A 17,830-nucleotide genomic window follows, 5' to 3' on the forward strand; every position below is an offset into this window, starting at 1 on the left:
GCTTGTAAAACTAAAAGCTGGCAAAAGACTAAACAGAGGGAAAAGGTGTGTTCCTGGCCTGACTGTTCAACAAAAAAGTAAAGGTCTTTTCCATAATGAGCACCAAACATGGCGAAACCAAAACCTGTAGAAAAACACAAGTGAAAATGCTGTGACTTCAGGTTGCTGTGCTGGTATGTGAACTGTGTTACTGTGCTCAGTGGCTCACTGAGACACACCTATGTCCTAATCAGAGTAGTAGTATTCCTGGAAGTGTCATTTCACTGGTGAACTTCTCACTTCCAGGAACAAACAGTTGCATTTTCCTTTTCTGTCTCTCTCTCTCTCTCTCTCTCTCTCTCTCTCTCTCTCTCTCTCTCTCTCTCTCTCTCTTTGAAATGGCTCAAACTACTCATTTTTTACTTGCACATCACACAGTGTTACATGTGCTGGACTGATGTACAGGTCTTTATTTAGCTGATACATATATATAATAAATATATATATATATATAAATAAGGGCTCTTCAGAAGTCACCATCGTTGTTGGAAAGCACTGGTGTTCACAGAAAGCACTTATAACGTGTACAAAGAAACCCTAGAAAACTTTCCACTGTTGGTTAGAGTTGAAGCAGAGCTGGGTCAACTTCAGAGGCGTGCATGTTGAAGAACTGGGGTTGTTCAGTTTGTGGTTGTCTTTTTAAAACGAGGAGAGTGGGGGGGGAAACAAAACAGGAGACTCTTCTAAAGTCGTGAGCCTGTGAGCACGGTGTTTGAGTGGTCTTGTGCTGGTGGATCTACTGTAGTACCTTGCAGAGCGGTGTGTGTTTGTCAGCGTTGTTTTCTGCCTCTTCAGGGTGGGGGATGTGCGCCTTGCCGTAGGAGCTCAGCGTTTGGGGGCGGGGCCTGGAGAGGCCAGCCAATCAGCGCCCGCCTCCGTTTAAATAGCTCTTTGTGTCAATCATTTTTCTCTCCACTCAGCCTCCCCTCTATCGCCATATTGGGCACCGAAAAGCCTCCTGTTATTTTCTTCCCTTTTACTACGACACGGAGTTGACAGGAGTGGCCATCGCGACTGCACTTTGTTTTGATGATCCGTAGAAGGAAATTGCTCTTTGCGTGTGTTTTCTCGCACTTCGCTCCGCTGGCGCTCTGAGTCTCGCTCTTGCATGGCATGCACGCGTTTTTGGCGAGTGTGTGTGTGTGTGTGTGCGCGTGTGTGTTTTTCTTGATGCCTGTTGTTGTGCAGCGCGTTGAACCGGGAGGAAAGTGCCTTTTTTAAGTCGTCTGGTTGCTGTTGTATTCCTGTGTCTTCTTCACACGCTAAAACAACAACAACAACAACAACAAACAACAACCAAAAACCCAACGATGTCTAATGTGCGCCTTTCGAATGGGAGCCCGACCCTGGAGAGGATGGACGCCCGGCTGTCCGACCAGCCGAAGCCGAGCGCCTGCAGGAGTCTGTTCGGGCCGGTGGATCACGAAGAGTTAAAGAAGGAGTTAAAGGGACACTTGAGGGCTATGGAAGAGGCGTCGACGGAGTCCTGGAACTTTGACTTCTCCAGCTTCACGCCTCTGCCACACGGCCGGTACCTGTGGGCCGCCGTGGACAGCACGGACTTACCGAGCTTTTACAGCTCGACAGGGAATAAGAGCGTGGATGTAAACGGGAATCACGAACGTCTGGCCGAGAGGAGCGAGAACCCGACGGAGAGGAGAGAGCAGCATGTCAAGAGCCAGAGAAAAAGACCTTCGTGCCTCGGTAGGCAGCGTTGGGCTTTATTTTGACCGAGAGAGAGAGAGCAGCGTCTCCTCTTCAGGTTTAAAGCTTTGTGGAGGAAGAAGCGTAACGGACGTTTTAATGGGCGCCGCAGTACCGCTGCGTGTCGGCGGTATCACTACAGCTAGCTAACGACCAGCCTTCACCTTAACGTGTAGCGCACCTCGGTTTACCTCTCCATTTGAGTTCAGTGTGTCTTTATGTAACATTTTATATCTTTTTTTTTTATCGTATTACAAAGCTGAGATGGCCAGTAAGACGCTGGTTTGCATTAGCTTAGCGTTTTTAGTTAACTACATTTAAAAACCCATAACATGCGGTCGCTAAACCTAGCTGGCTAACAGCAGCCGCGTTTTGTTGAAGTGCTTCTAGCTAGCCAGACCTCTTTCTAGCCACATTTGGCAGCCAGGTTTCCTAAATGTGTCTCTTGTCTTTCCGAAGTAGACTCCTCGTGTCAGTCTAAGCGGTCACACACCTGTGTGGATGAAGTGTCTTGCCGACCGGGTTTGACTCAGGCGCTCGATCACACACCCGTGAAGTCGAGCCCCCAACGGCAGACGTGAACAGCGTTGAGGTAAGAAGCACCACGTCACCCTCACTGTACACACACACACTCACACACACCGCTCTGTGTACTGCTCAGCGTGGATCAAAAAGCAGTCCCTCGCTGGAGCTTTTGCCACGGTGTTCAGACTAATGTATAATCAGCCTGTAGTTCAGCTGCACTTTTACAGATGAAAAGATTTTAAGGCACGGGGTCGTTACAGCGGGGGGCTTGGTCAGATGCTGGGAGCTGGGACTCGTGTTTGTGTAGCTGTACGATATTATTTTACTTAGGCTGTTTCATACCCATGAGGCAGTAACACCCTTTAGAGTAGGGTAAGGGTTGACGGGTTGGTGCTTTCTCTCCTGCGTCGTTTGTAGTCGAGCTGTGATCTGGAGTTTCCCTCTGACAGCAGCAGAGCCGTAACACGGCACCGCCACTTCCCTCTAGAGGGGCGTTTAGTAGGGGGCAGCAGCTCTAATGCACTGCCTCTCATTGATGGCGATTTCATCGCGCTGCTGTGTGCAAAAGTATCTGAAAAACAGTATCTGAGTATGAGTAATATTAGTGATATCAGTACACACCGCCTTATGCTCTTATTCTGTCGGGCTGTATTTCAGCGTGCAGGCGTTTCCAGTGGCGGTGAGCTGCTGTGGTTTACTGTATTGGGCTGTTCTGCACTGGTTGATGCCTCAGGGCTGATGTAGAGGAATTAGCCCAGCTAGAGTGAGTGTTTACACAGACTTACTAGTCAGGACACAGAGATTAGCGCTGGCTGTTGTGGCAAATAAACTTGTCATTTTCACTGTGTTTTCTTCACCTCATCACTGAATCTTTACACGCCCGCTCTTGTGAGCTGAAGTACCATTGACACAGTGTTTAACCCTGTAATTGGACCTTTACTAAAGATGAACTTTTGTGTGCTGTTCTCTTTTCCAGGGCTGAAGACTTTCTCTCCCGTCTGACGGCTTCAGTGCTTGGTGGGGAAAAAAAAAAAAAAAGAGAGTTTGAGGAGAGACAGGGACGATAGGAAAGCGTATCGGCTCTGAGAGTGGAGAGACGGCACAAGCACTGAAACAAAAACACAAGTTCTGGCACTAAAAAAAAAGCAGCTGCCTCAAAAGCAGTGTATGTAGCAGTGTGCAATTAGGTTTAATCTCCTTTTTTGCTCATTTTTTTTCTTACTACCTGTGTATATATTTACTTTTCATATGTAGCACATAATACAGATTTTGTTGGATTTTTTTATGAGTAGGTGTGAATTTGATTTGACTTGAAGAGCTGCAGTGTATAGGTTTCAAAATATTTCCAAAATGCTGTTTGTTACTTCTTTATACTTTTGAAGGCCATGTGTCCCATCTTGCTTGTGTTCTCCTATCACTGAACTCCATTGTAGTACACACACACACACACGCTCAAACAGCTATGTGTACCTAACGTCATTCAGGTGATGCATGGTACAGAAGTTGCCTTGCCTTGCCTCCCAAAGATCAGGTTTGATCCTTGCCTCTCATCACAAAAATATTGCAGAGGTTATCTGAAGTCTAAATGAGTATACATAACTTATCTGTCAGAGTTTGACCTGGACAGCTGACCAATATTGTACGGTTTGGTTCAGTACACACGGTCAAAACGCGTAGCATCAACCAGTATTAACACCAGGCCAGGCACTTGCTGAGAGACATAAGTGTCCCTCACTTATTCTTAAATTATTCTTTAATATGTATCAGGATGTATTTTGAGTGAAAATTTCTACTGATTTATCTAATTTACATTTTCTCCCCCCCCTATTTGGTGTAATATCAGGAAATGTAGCCTCTCAGCTATATGCACCTACACTCCCATTTAATTCTGTGGTTAGCTCGGATAAGTATATTTATAATAAAAAAAATATTGAAATATTATTTCAGCAGTCCACACAGCCTGTGTATTTGTTTCAACTTTGAAGTGTACCTCTGTACATAACTGTAAAAACACTGAGAAAATTAAAACTAACTTATTTATGTCTTTTTCTTTTTCTTTTTTTTTGATCTAAAAATGGGTTTGGTCATGGTTATCCAAAGTGGCATTTGAGTTATTTTTTTAAATGCTTTTTTTGTAGTTTCTGTTTTTGTTTTTAAGAAAATGGTTTTAACAAATTGTGTAAGGTTGCAAACTGAGCCTGATGGAAAAAAATAAATAAACAAAAAATATTGCAGTATGTGCGGTTTTTGTACTGTGTGGTAAAATAAGACCATGTACTGCAGTCAATTAAAATAAATAAATTATTACATCTGGATGTGCGTCATTTGCATTGGCATGCACTGCATAAATGAGTACAACAGGAATGTGAAGATTCCTTCCACACACACACACACACACACACACACACACACATATATATATATATATATAATTTAAGGTCATTGTGGAGCATTCAACCTGACATTTTGAAATATTGTAAAGATCCACTGTCAGATTCAAAAATTATAAATGTCAAAAAATCTGGATACAAGGTTCTTAGGAGACAGCAGTGATATGTACTGTAATATGTCTTAAAGGAGTCGTTCAACAGAAAAAAAGTTTTCCTGTCACCCCAAAAGTATTAAATAAGATAAGACTTTTTTTTATCTTTAGCTACAAATTATTTGGGTCTGCTTTTGTTTGGAACCATTTCTTTAAGTTAGTGCTGATTGGACAAAAAATTGAAATCTTTTTAAAGCTTTTTAGCTTCAGGCTTCTCTGAAAAACAGCCTCAGTGCCGTCACACTTTTAGCTAACCAGATTCTGATCTGGCAGCAGCCATGTCTGAGGCAAGCTGGCCTTGAAGTTGCACAAATGTGCGAGGCTTTATTTACTACAACCTATACGACGCATAGTGTAGTTTTAGCAACTTCCTTCCTTCACAGACTTCCGCTAGAAAACTATAGGGAAAACAACTGAACTGTATTTAACACCCTCACACCCTCACTTTTCCGGGATGAGAGCGGAATAATGACACACTGTCAGTTGATTCACTTTGCTGGTCGGAAGCTGAAGTTGCTAGTTTTAAGGAGCGGCTGATAATAGGAAGCATATGGCTGATATACTGTATAAGGGCATACTGGCCTAAATAGCACACAGATGAGTGTTCCTTTGCTGATAAGACTGACTGTACTTTCATAAGACAAATAATGTTATGTTTTACTTTGTAACAGTTCAAATTCATTAGGAAATATTATTAAATAAAAAAACTAAGCAATATACACAATACCATAATTTACACCCTGTACAGATTTAGTTCATTTGTAAATTTGCTGTAATCTGTTTCTAAGTAAAACACATTACTGTGCAGAGTGAGTGGGTGTGTAGTAAGGAAAGGTTGCTGTTTGGCTACCTGATGTTCCACCAGGCTTTACTCTCCCCCAGCCCTTGCTCAATCAGTCCAGTGTTGTAATAGTTGCCAAAGGGTGTAAAACTCCAGCCACAATACTGTAACACGTCAAGTGTGCCAATCACAGAATGGAGACAGTGAGTTTCTGTGCTTGATATCAGCTCATATCTGCCCTAAAGCAAGCAGCAAGCAGCAGAGAGTTTGCTTTATGAGGTTTTAATCAGCTTTCTTACATTGTGATTTACACAGCTGACCCTTATTAAATGAAACTGTCAGTAGGCAGGCAGAGACTTGAGTGCAGCTCTTTAATTTCATCCAGCTTCTCCTCTCTGAGGTACTGTGCTGCAGACGCCTAGATATTACAGTACTGTGCCCAGTACCAGTACAAACCTGTCGTTTGGGCCTAAGGTGAACGGTGGGCTCTCTTGAACGTACAGAGCCAAAAAGTAGAAGAAGGGAAAATAATAAATCAATATGAAGACACCTGCATGAGCTTTTTAAGGGCTCTTAGGGTGCAGGTGCGTGACCTCAACCCCTCCCCACCCACCCCTTCCGCCTCCTTTAGAGATGGTCACATTGTTCAGTTGTGTGTGGCTTTGTGGGCTGAACCATTGTGAGAGTGTGTGGCTCTGTGCACTGTTGTGTCTGGGTCTCCCACACAGACAAAAGGCCTCATCTGAGCGAGAGAGAGAGAGAGAGACAGTGAGAGAGAAAGAGAGAGGGAACAGTCAGTCTTCCTCTCCATTTCTGTTTAAGGCAGTAGTGACATGCTGCTGTTTAGTTTTCCTATGTGCCCTAACTGCACCATTATAATGTGTTTTCACAACCTTTGCAGCTTTATGTATTCCTAAGGTCAATGTAGAGTGAAGTAGAGGCAATAAAAATACAGACTAGTCAATGCACCTAATGAGTTTTATAAGACTGCTACTGTCATGAACCTTCATTCCACCTAAACAGCGTAAGACAGACTAATAAGGCCAATTTCATTAAAGTCAAAAGCTAGAATGAAAAAGCTAGTGAAGTCAAGCAGTTGGAGTTTGTAAGCCTGATGTTACTAGTGGACACTAATGTCTAGAACTTCCTAACTTCCTATGTCCTCACTTTAATGGAAGTCAATGTAGAATTTTGACCCAATATAAAGAACAACTGTCAGATTCACATTATGTCAATACCACTATGGCCAGGGGGTTCCGAGGTCATGCAACTTCAGTGGCTGGAGTCTAAGAGAGCACAATTGGCCGTGTTACCTCCAGGTGGGTAGATGATGTTGTCTCTCCTCTTCACTCTTAAGCAATGTTGGCCAGCATTGGTGTCTGTTGGTTGGTGTGGTAGAGCTGGGGACCCCGCGCTTTTCTCAGAGCGTGTCAGCTGCATGGCAATGCCGCTTGAAAAGAAGGTGTGGCTGGCTTCACTTGTATTGGAGGAGACACGTTAAATTCTTACCCTCCTGGTGTCAGAAGTATAGCTAGTGCTAGCGGAAGCTTTGAAAGGGTGTGTTTATTGTCTGTACCAAATTGGGAGAAAAAAGGGAAATATTGACAAACACGAAAAACAACAAAAATGGAGATACAAGTTTTTTTGTGTAACAGTAACTTGTTTCATTTAGCAAAGCAATGAAGACCAATTTACATTGCTTATGCATTGGGGAACGAAAATGTACAGTATTTTGCCATTTTAAGGACACTCACAAGCGCCCTCTATATGCCCTTACTGTGGTCTTTGGTGAGGATCACATCAGTCCACTCTCTTACCCAAAAGACCTTGAAAGGTAAGTACCATTCAGAGGGGGCAGGTTTGTTTATAGCCGTCTGACAACATGCTGGGGAAGATATTTGAATGTTGATATTTGAATGTACCCTTGCCAGGTAGAGGTTGAGTATAATTGGACCATCCAGAAGCAGGAGTGGTGGTGGGGTGCAGGTTTTCGTCACGAGAACGAGAAGGGAGAGGAGTGGTTTTATAGTGCGTAGTAATGGATACATTACAAATTACAAATACATTTACATATTACATTACATTTGTTTATTAACTGAACTTGTCATTGAGCTCCATTATGCTTGTAATATCTATAAATGCATTCCAGACAAGCAAATTAGCTCATTAAAAAAGGTAGAAGAACACCTCATTTGCTAAGAGTACATGTATATAGCTTCTAGAGCATCACATAAGTCTGCCCAAATGCATGTTTTTAAAAATAGCGCCCTCAATGTGTCTTGCCTTCTACATATGTACACTGTGGGTGTCGCCAAAATGTAGACTAGGAAGCTCAAGGTAGGCCTTTTACATTGTATGATTTTCATTTCCAATGAGCTGCGAATGCATTCCACATGAAAACAAACTCTCCCAAGCCTGGAATTAAAGCAGTTTTGCTAAACATGTGAAATCAATCGGTATCTGCAACAAATCAAAACCAAAAACAATACCTAGAGAACTGAAGACGACCTCAACGGTGACTCATACTGATTTTTCACCTTAACACACAAGCGATTCACTCTGTTGATTTCCAATATTGCAGTCATGAAGTAGCTGCTGTTTCTCTCACATGTAACTTGAGCCTGCTGTAGGCCCAAAGCTTCAGCTCATCAGTGTAAACAAGTAGAGTTGACGCTCTAGTTTGTTTTGGTGCTCTTTATTGGGCAGTTTCTATAGTAGTGTGTAACCTCTACTAGATGTTTATTTAGCTTTACATATTGTCACGCTAAAACCTCATATCTCCAACACAGGGAATTAACAGGAGAAAACCTTCTTAACTTTCAATGGTAGTGAATGTAGAAACATTTTATTCAATGTCACCGTCATCAAGACATTTTGACATATTGTAAAGCACAACTGCCAGGTTCACATTATGTCAAAAAGTGAAAAACAATCACAAAAGTGAACAAAAATATATTCTGCTGTTCTGCAGTACTATTAAAATAATTAGACTAACTTAATGTGACAACATGCATTCAACAAAATGCAGAAATGCAATATCCTGAGGAAGAAAAACAGTAGCTTGAGGAAACAAAGATTATTATTTTGGTTTAGTACCAAACTATACTACAACTATACAGGTGATTAGTGAGGCTTTACCAAGGTTTAAAGTGAGTCTCAGATTTACATGTCAACATACAGTATATTCAAAACAAGACCTGTCTGAGATCATGCTTAGTTTTTCCTACTACTGTATTTACCTAAACCAGCAGGTTCATATTTCCGTGTTAGTCTGTCTATCAGTGACCACAGAACTGCACCCTTTCCTGTAAATGACAGTCAAGCAGTTCATTGAAATCTCAGAGTTCCTCCCTTCATTTCCTCTAATAACCACAATGCACGTCACCAGTGAAATTCTCAATAAATGACAAGAATTAGGAATGAATTTAAAAGGCATGTGAAAGTACAGACTGATATAGCGGCTGAAGAGCTAGTAGAGTGTCACCATTGAACTAATTCATGCATTTTACATTATGAAAAATATGTTTTTACATGATTACACTGACACAAATAGCTGTAGGTATAGTGTGGTGACAAGCAGCTGAACTGGTTTTTATTCAAGTTACATGGGGTGGGTGTGTTTCAGTCACGACAACGTTCATAATAAAGAATAGATCTGGATAGTTTGGGATGTTTAAGAATAAATGTTTTATTTAAAGTGGTGGTTTGGTCAAAAGTCACATTTAAGAGAAAAAATAATAATTTACATAAACAAAAGCTACAAATCCCATCGCTTACAAACACGTAAGACACACTTTTCACACTGCTGACTGTATTGTGAGAGAGAGGAATATTAATGAGTCGTTCTTTTGACAAATTATTCAGTGTAATCTACAGAATCATCTACAATACTATAAAACTATGCACTGATCAGCCATAACATTAGTTATACTGACAGGTGAACTGAAAAACTGATTAATTATCTACGTCTATATTGGCATCTGTCAGGTTATAGGATATATTAGGCAGCAGGTGAACAGTCAGTTCTTGAAGGTTATTTTAAAAGCAGGAACAACAGACAAGCATAAGGATCTGAGCCACTGTGATAGCTAGTCATATGGGTCAGAGCATCTCAACAACATCAGGCAGGTCTTGTGGGGTGTTCATGGTATGCTGTGCTTGATACCTACCCTTCCCCTACCTACCCTGCTCCAAAGAAATGGGCACCCAAGGCTCTTTGATGCTATTCCGTCTAGACAGGACCTGGTGATTTGCTGCTATCGTCTTGGTGCCAGATATCACAGGACACCTTCAGAGGTCTTGTGGAGTCCATGCCTCGATGGGATGAGAGCTGTTCTGACAGCACAAGAAGGATCTACACAATATTAGGCAGGTAGTCTTAATATTATGGCTGATTAGAAAGCTATAGACTAAGCAGTGTGGTTAACATAAAAGATTTTCAATGAATTCCTCACATCCTTACAGTAGCCTAGCTGGAAAACTAGGTTCTTAATGCACCCCCTTTTAATAAATCCTACTGATTACTGAATGGAATGCAGTAAAGATGCAGTTCTTTTGATTGCTTATCATATTTGTACCAGCGCTCACATCTTCAGATAGAAGCAGTGCTGAGCTGTGATGTGGTCTGGACTGCATGTTTGCTTTGGTCCTGTAGAACTCATTAGGTGGGCCCACCTGCAGCCTCTTTATCAGTTATCAGTCCAGCTCTCTTAAAGCCCGCAGAGCAAAACACTGACGGGCAGCCCCTCACTCCTTATTATCCTGCCCTCCTCTAATCTGTTCAGCTATGTATGAGGCCACTGACAGCCCACACACCAGATACCTGTAAACCAGTGGGGCTGAGATGGGTGCATTTCTGAAAGGTCAGCTAGTTACACAATGCCATTAACTTTTTACTAAATATGTTTTTAAAGAGTAAGGAGTACATTTCTTTAAAGCAATGGTTTGGTCAAAAAACAACAGTTTTCTTCCTTCCCTGAAAGCCGTTGATCAGTTTAGCACTGGAGCTACAAGGTGAATGTACCTAACAAGTAAACTTTACACTGCTAGGGATTTTGGTCCCCATGAAAATATATTACAGTGGGCCCACAACTCTAATAATTCTGCCAAAATGCTTAATTAATACATTTGTAGGGCCCCTGTCAGTCACAGGCCTTTAGAATCGTTCTAACTCCACCACCACAGTGCCTCTGCTGCTAGTCAACCAGAACACAAACTCAGAGCTTAGGATCCAAAAAAAAGACACTCTTGTTTAGGCTCACTGAGCATTTTTGCCTTCAGTGTTAATGAGCAGGGTGATGACTGGCCTGGGTTCAGATTTGGATAACTACAGGCCTAGCTACTGTAACTTAATCCTAGTAGTGTGCTTGCCTACTTTCTTGTTTAAAACAAACTGTGTTCATAGGCTTCCAGCCCTTAACCCACCACCTTTTTTCCCAAAATGCTGAGAACACCACATCTAATGCAGTGTTCTTTAAACTCATCTAGGGTACTTAAAGTACATGTTGGATCTGCAGACCTAAACATTTCTTCTGAGTGTCTTTCTGAATGTAAAAAAACAGACCAACAATATGAACAGCATATGGCCTTTAAAACTGGAGGACGTCTGGACTACCAGTGGGGCTTTAAAGAGCTTTAGATACAGCAGCTGGGGCACACAACTCTGCTAAGTGTGTATGTGTGTCTGTCAATGCAAGCATATGTTTTTTGTGTTTGTGTGTGCATCTGTGTGTGTGTAACGCGTGCCCAGCCCAGGCGTGACGTGGCGTGGTGTTGCTGCCCTGGTGCTGCAGTCGCGGCTCTACTGCAGCTGTCTCTCCTCGTGCCTCACAAACCAGTGCTAGCCACTGAAGTGCTTCCAGCACTGTCCCGGAATTCTCCCTCCGTCTGGGAGAAAAGCCCCCAGCAATGTGACCCACTTCATCCCACCATCTCATCTTCTGCATAAGAAAAAAAACACCACAAGGCACAAATACACACCAGATTCACAGGTGCTTTTGGGGATGAGCTGGGGAAAACCTAGTGAGCCCAGTTTAACAGATGGAGGAGGAAACACATTAAGGAAACACAACTTAAGGATTACTTGAAGGATTTTTGAAGATGTGTCTTTACTCAGGTATTATTAAAAGTCAATCATTTTATTAAGATGAAAACAACTAAAAAATGCTTTGGCTGCTAAAGCACATATTTTTAAAAAATGCTCCAGGGTGGTAGCAGCTAAAATGTTTGGGAACTGATGATGTGGACAATACAAATGGATACAATGTGAAATTATAGACGGCTATTCACTGATCAGTCATAAAGTAACTGGCATGAACTTCACAAGACCTAGGTGACCTGTTGTGAGTGGCAGCAAGACATAATTAGCAGATTCTTTAAGTCCTGTAAGTTGTGAGGTAGGGCCTCCATGGATCGCAACAATGAGCCTTAGGTTTATCAGTTGTCCTTCCTTGTACCTTTTTTAGTAGGTTCTAATGTTTTGGAGATGCACTGACACAACTGTCTAGCCATAACACTTTGGTTCTTGTCAAAGTGGCTCATGCATGATCATTTTTCCTGCTTTTAACACATCACCTTCAAGAACTCCACTATAATCCACTATCATCAATGATTTTGATTACTAATGTTATGGCAGATCAGTGTATATACAGATAAAATATAGATGAGGAAGGGATACATAATCTGTGTCACATGGTGGTAAATATTAAGCAATACTGCTATTCTACAATCTTTAAGAACGCAGTAGTTAGGCCTGGGCAAAAGAGACCCAAAGCCAAGTGACTGGAGGATGATGCAAACACTGCTTTTACCACACAAACTTTGAATTGTAAATTTCTGTCTGCTACGGTTCAGAAGAACAGTTCTTCCTCACAGTTCGTATGGTACATTTGCAAAAATATAAAGAGTATTACAAGTAAATTCCCAAATTGTCTCAAATTAGACCCCCCCAAAACAAAAAAAGGGGAAGGTGATAATGCTTTTGTAATCCTGGTGTTGAAGGAGTGGAAACCTAATGAACTACAATAAGATCAACAGCTTGAGAATTCCAAAAAGATGGCAAACAATGCGTGAGATGAACTGAACTGATTCAACACAGTGACTCACTGGCACAGTGAGTAAATATTGAAAACAGGCTCCCTGCCAATGCCAAATCTGAACTACAGCGCACCAGGCTTATTGGGTGGCACTGTTACTGTAGAGTTTTAATAAATGCAACATAGAACACAACGAATCACAAACTCCTACTTGCAATGTCAAGTCAAGTCAAGTTATATTTATTTGTATAACTGTTGACGTCACAAAGCAGCTTTACATAATTAGTAATTAGTAAGAAGACATGAAGGATCCAAGACCCCTAGTGAGCAAGCCAGCGGCGACAGTGGCAAGGAAAAACTCCCTCAGAGCTGGAGGAAGAAACCTTGGGAGGAACCAAGACTCACAAGGGGGGCCCAACCCATCCTCCTCTGGCCAGAGCTATTTATAAATTATTGATAAAAGTTACCAAACCATCTATACTGTTGAACTGATCTGGTGATAATCATAATATACTAATCATGGTGTCCCTCTCCCCAGTTAGTTGTCTGTCACTGAGACAAGACATTAGCTCAAAAACCTTTTAAACTTTTGGGTTTTTGACTGCCCAATGTTTGACCATAGTTGACACCCATGGGCCACTATGGGCTGAGCCATATTTCAAAGCAGTCAAAACTAATACATACACAACTGCACATTTCAAGTAAACATGTTACTGAAAACCACTCAACTATTTACAAAAAAATAGGTGGACTATTTTGTAGTTTGCCAACCACAGTATATTGTTACTGCACTGTGTAGCAGAAGTATGGTTTATTGTTGATAGAAATTGAAAGTAGTGTATTTTTTATTATCATATTATCATTTTATTATTTGCCTGACTTCTATAACAACAATAACCACCTGATGTTTTTTTTTCTAGTGATCTGACTACACTTAGCATCTTCACTACACTAAGAAACCCTTTAATTTTTAAAATCCCCATAGATTCTTGGAGGCTACTACTTTCATTTAATAATCTGTGGACACTGTACATGACATATCATCAATTGCTAGTAACTCCAGAATGTAAAAACACCAAAGGCCGGGTTAGGAATGTGGTGTTTGCAGATGGGTCACAGTGGTCCCCAAGACAACTGTTGGGGGGCCTGCTGCTATTTAGAGAGCGCAGGAGTGCAGGGCGTCAGCTGCTAGAGCGCAGCACCCACCCCACACACACCTGTTCTTACTCATATCTGCTTTCATAGGGGACCACTGGTCCTTCACAGTGCCCTGAGCCACAGGTGGTCCCAATAATGGACACACTGCTCCAGCTTGTCATCAGGTCATGCAGACTCCAGCAACAGGGAGGCGGCCCAGCTAAAGGGCGGCTCACTGAACTCAGTAGGGAGGCCGAAATAAATAGAGGTACACTGTGTGGACAAAAGTATTGGGACACCTGCTCCTTCATTGTTTCTTCAAGGGAATCAAGGGAATCACAAAGGAGTTTATCCTGCTTTTGTTGAAGTAACTGTCTCCACTGTCAATTTAGGCTATTAAGGCTGTTTATTGGTGTTGATAGAGGAGTAGATATTAATGTATTAATGTTCCTTACCATAGTTGCATAATTTGGAGATATTTAACTCCTTCCTCCCCTCACACATACACATTAGCATGGTCCTACAGCTTAGGCCTACTTCAAGCCCCCCCTGCGCCACAGCCACAACATGTTAACCAGGATGGACATCATCCATGTGTCCCCAGTGTCCTCTTTTGCAAAATATGGTAATAATAAATGACACCAGTGTTGATGGTTGTGAACACTTCTTTATCACTATTGTGGTTAGTTCTGTCTCTCCGGCACCCCTTAATGTTCAACTCTGCTATAAGAACAGATAACATGCTCAATATAATTTCATAATATGCAAATCAGTCATCCAATACTACTGTCCTTCAGTAACGATACCTGCCATGACTCTTCTGCCATCAAACAGTGTCTGGGAAATTCTCTCTTAACCCCTTAAACAGCCTATGGTTATTACGTGTTATTACAAACTTCTATTACCAACGAATAGCTCCACTGGTTTGTACAGACATCCCTGTAGTTACTGAATAATACACATTAGTGTGTAATAAGCCTTTCTGCATAAAGGGGTAAACTCTCAACATGAAAGTAAAGCTAATTTCCACTATTGGGTCTATGAGGATTTAAGTTTTATATTAGAATCAAACAGACTTGCTTCTTAAAACTCCGCCTAAAAACAAGATATGGATATTGATATGTTCAGATAATCAAACTTCATTTACCTGTCTGTTCTCTCTGTGCGCACCTTAGGAAAGACATATAGTGAAGGCATGCATTTGTTTCAGCAGCAATATTACTGTATAATGCTGCATAACTTATAATGCTGTATGAGTCATTAATATGCTGTATTTGCACACACTCCCTCTGCCTGCCAAACAGTCCTTCACATTTCAGAGCATTTTTCAAAGTTGAACTCCAGGGTGTCGTTAATCTTTACGATATTCTGTGAAGAAAGCCTACAATAATATTATTAATGGATAAGTGGTGTGTGATATGGAGAGTTCATTGGGAGGGAGCACCACAGTTAAAATCTTAATCTCAAAGACTTACCACTGTGGTTTCTGACAACAGTAGTGGCATCTTAAAAGGTGAATTTTCTCTGAATGTTTGTTCATTTTTATAGACAGCAGCATGTATCCAATGATCTTGAGCTTCCAACCCTTTCAGCTACACAGATCAGCCAAACCTTTAGTACCGCTGACTGGTCTTCTACAGTGGCGTCTGTCAAGGGGTAGGATATATTAGGCAGCAAGTGACCAGTCAGTTCTTCACATTGACTATGATGGCTAGACAACTGAGTCAGAGCATCTCCAAAACACCAGGCAAGTCTTACGGGGTTTTCCTGGTATGCAGTGGTGAGTACCTACCAAAAGTGGTCCAAGAAAGAACAACTGGCCACATGATTCAGAGGTACCTAAGGCTCATTGACGTGATCCACACAAGCCCCACCACACAACTTACAGATCTGCTGCTAACACCACAGGATGTCTTCAGAAGTCTTGTGGAGTCCATGCCTCGAATGGTCAAATCTGTTGTGTTGCACTAGGGGCAGGTGGTGCTAATGTTATGGCTGATCAGTGTAAACATTAACCTCACAGTTCCGGTGCAAGACTACAGAAACAAACTTCTGCCATCCAATGTGTTGACTGTGCTCCACCTGCATATTTTCCATCACCTCCTGAGCAGTTGTACCATCATGGATCGGAACGTTTTGTGTGGGCACTTCATTCATTGATGATGACTTAATTCTTTTCCTGTCGGCACCAAAGACCGAAAAGCGGCCCAAGACTTTTCGACAGTGTAAAGAGTGTTTGGAATTGGTCTCTCATTGATGTCGGGATTTTATTGTTCCTCCTTAATGTCTCTTCAGAAGCCTGATCTCCAATAGTGAGTCACGAGTGAGCTCTTCTGCCATCAAACAGTGTCTGAAACTGGGGGAGTCTCTCTTAACTCTCCACATGAAAGTAGCACAGTGTCTTGATCACACAGCGCTGACTCTGTAAACATGAGCAGAGGTCTCGGTCGGAGACATAAAACAGGAGACAAAAGCAGAATAACAGCGTGCGTATAGATGTGGAGCCACAGCCCTCTGTAATTGAACATGGCTCCAGACCAGACTTCCTCCTCCCTCGTTCCATCCCTTACAACCCCCCCCCCCCCCCCCCCCGCCCCCCTCCACTCTATCCCACTCCTTGCCTGGCCTTGTTGATCTTGGGACATCCATCGTATTTTTTGGCTTTTGAAGACAAATATAATTGCGTAGAAATTCGAGACCCATTCTTTCTCCACTTGCGCTCCACTGTAAAACTCTGTTTAGCAGCAGTGCAGGACTGAGAGTACATACACAGAACACACACACGGGACATTGTGTGAAAATGTAAAGCCTAATAATAAGGTAAAATCAACTTCTTCTAAACACTGTAGGAAATTACACTTTAAAAAAAAGGGGAAAACGGTTCTTTGTGCAATCGCATTGAAAAAGTACTACTGGTTCTTTAAAGAGCTACAGCTGTAGAGAGCGTTGAGTGTGAAGAACCTCTGCATAATGTAAACGTACTGTAGTCTTTTGAGTTCTTTCTTTACATAAAGAGGAAATAGGTTCCTTACATTTTAAAAAGTTTCTTCAGGTAAACACATCCTATTTACTAAAATCTGCAAAAAAAAAAAAAAAGAATAATTAAATACAATTTAAAGAACCACACGTAGTTCTTCTATGGCATCACACAAAGAACCCTTTGGGCATCTTTTTTTTTAAAGGAACCCCAACTGTTAATATGTATTTTCCCTAAAACAGTATAACTGTCCAATACTATTAAGTATGATGCATAACACAACACAGTAAATACACTTAAAAATGGTTCTTCAGTAGCTAGCTACTGGTTCTGTATACAACAATGACAACTCAATGAAGCATTTAGATGTTTAACATTGTTCTATACAGAACCAAACTAGGTTCCACTATTGTTAAGAGGAAAAAAAGAATTTGCAGGTTTTTAGCACAGCAACTCTACTTGTAGTTTTGATGATCTTATCATGTACTTGAACTCGATGAGTTTAATTAGATATCTAGATCAATGTTCCTCTCTCAGTGGACAAGAGCGAGCAACCATATGTGGCCGCAAAAAGGACATGCTATTTTTTATGATGATCCATGATGGAAGTTTGTTTGTTATAGATTTAAGTATTTAGCACATATTTGCATATGCAGACCATATTGACATGTATTCATACCAAACTGTCACGGTACGAGGGTCATGGTTTAGTACACGCAAACGCACAGTGAATATATGGTAAGCACTATTATGGTAAATACGGTACTTTTATAGCACCCAAAAACTTTAAGATGTAAGTGATGGGAACTGGAGTGCTTTCGCGTCGGTAACTGTAGTCTTGTTTGCCCCCCACGGCTGATTTTTCTTCTCTTTAGTCTCTTTAATCTCTGACTGTTCTGTTTTAGAGTAAAATGAAATTCTGCTCTTTGAACTTATTTGAACTTATGAAATCATGGTGGATTGAATGATAACGGTGTGTTGTGTTGCTGGACAGTTGTATGTGTGTATGTGTGTGTGTGTGTGTGGAAACACATTCAGCATGCTAATGTTTATACTGTACTGCTTAATTAACACACTACAGGCTGCAATAA

General features: G+C 41.5%; 1 protein-coding gene across 1 annotated transcript; it reads left to right on the forward strand.

Annotated features, from left to right (window-relative positions):
- Window positions 1–689: 689 nt before the first annotated feature.
- cdkn1bb (cyclin dependent kinase inhibitor 1Bb) lies at window positions 690–4,581 on the forward strand. The gene is made up of 3 exons (XM_072672258.1): window positions 690–1,743; window positions 2,206–2,335; window positions 3,245–4,581. Exons 1-2 carry the CDS (start codon window positions 1,350–1,352, stop codon window positions 2,322–2,324), a joined length of 513 nt encoding a protein of 170 aa, XP_072528359.1. The 5' UTR covers window positions 690–1,349; the 3' UTR covers window positions 2,325–2,335; window positions 3,245–4,581.
- The last annotated feature ends 13,249 nt before the right edge of the window (window positions 4,582–17,830 follow it).

The sequence above is a fragment of the Salminus brasiliensis genome, chromosome 2 (assembly GCF_030463535.1).
Source record: "Salminus brasiliensis chromosome 2, fSalBra1.hap2, whole genome shotgun sequence".
Taxonomy (NCBI): domain Eukaryota; kingdom Metazoa; phylum Chordata; class Actinopteri; order Characiformes; family Bryconidae; genus Salminus; species Salminus brasiliensis.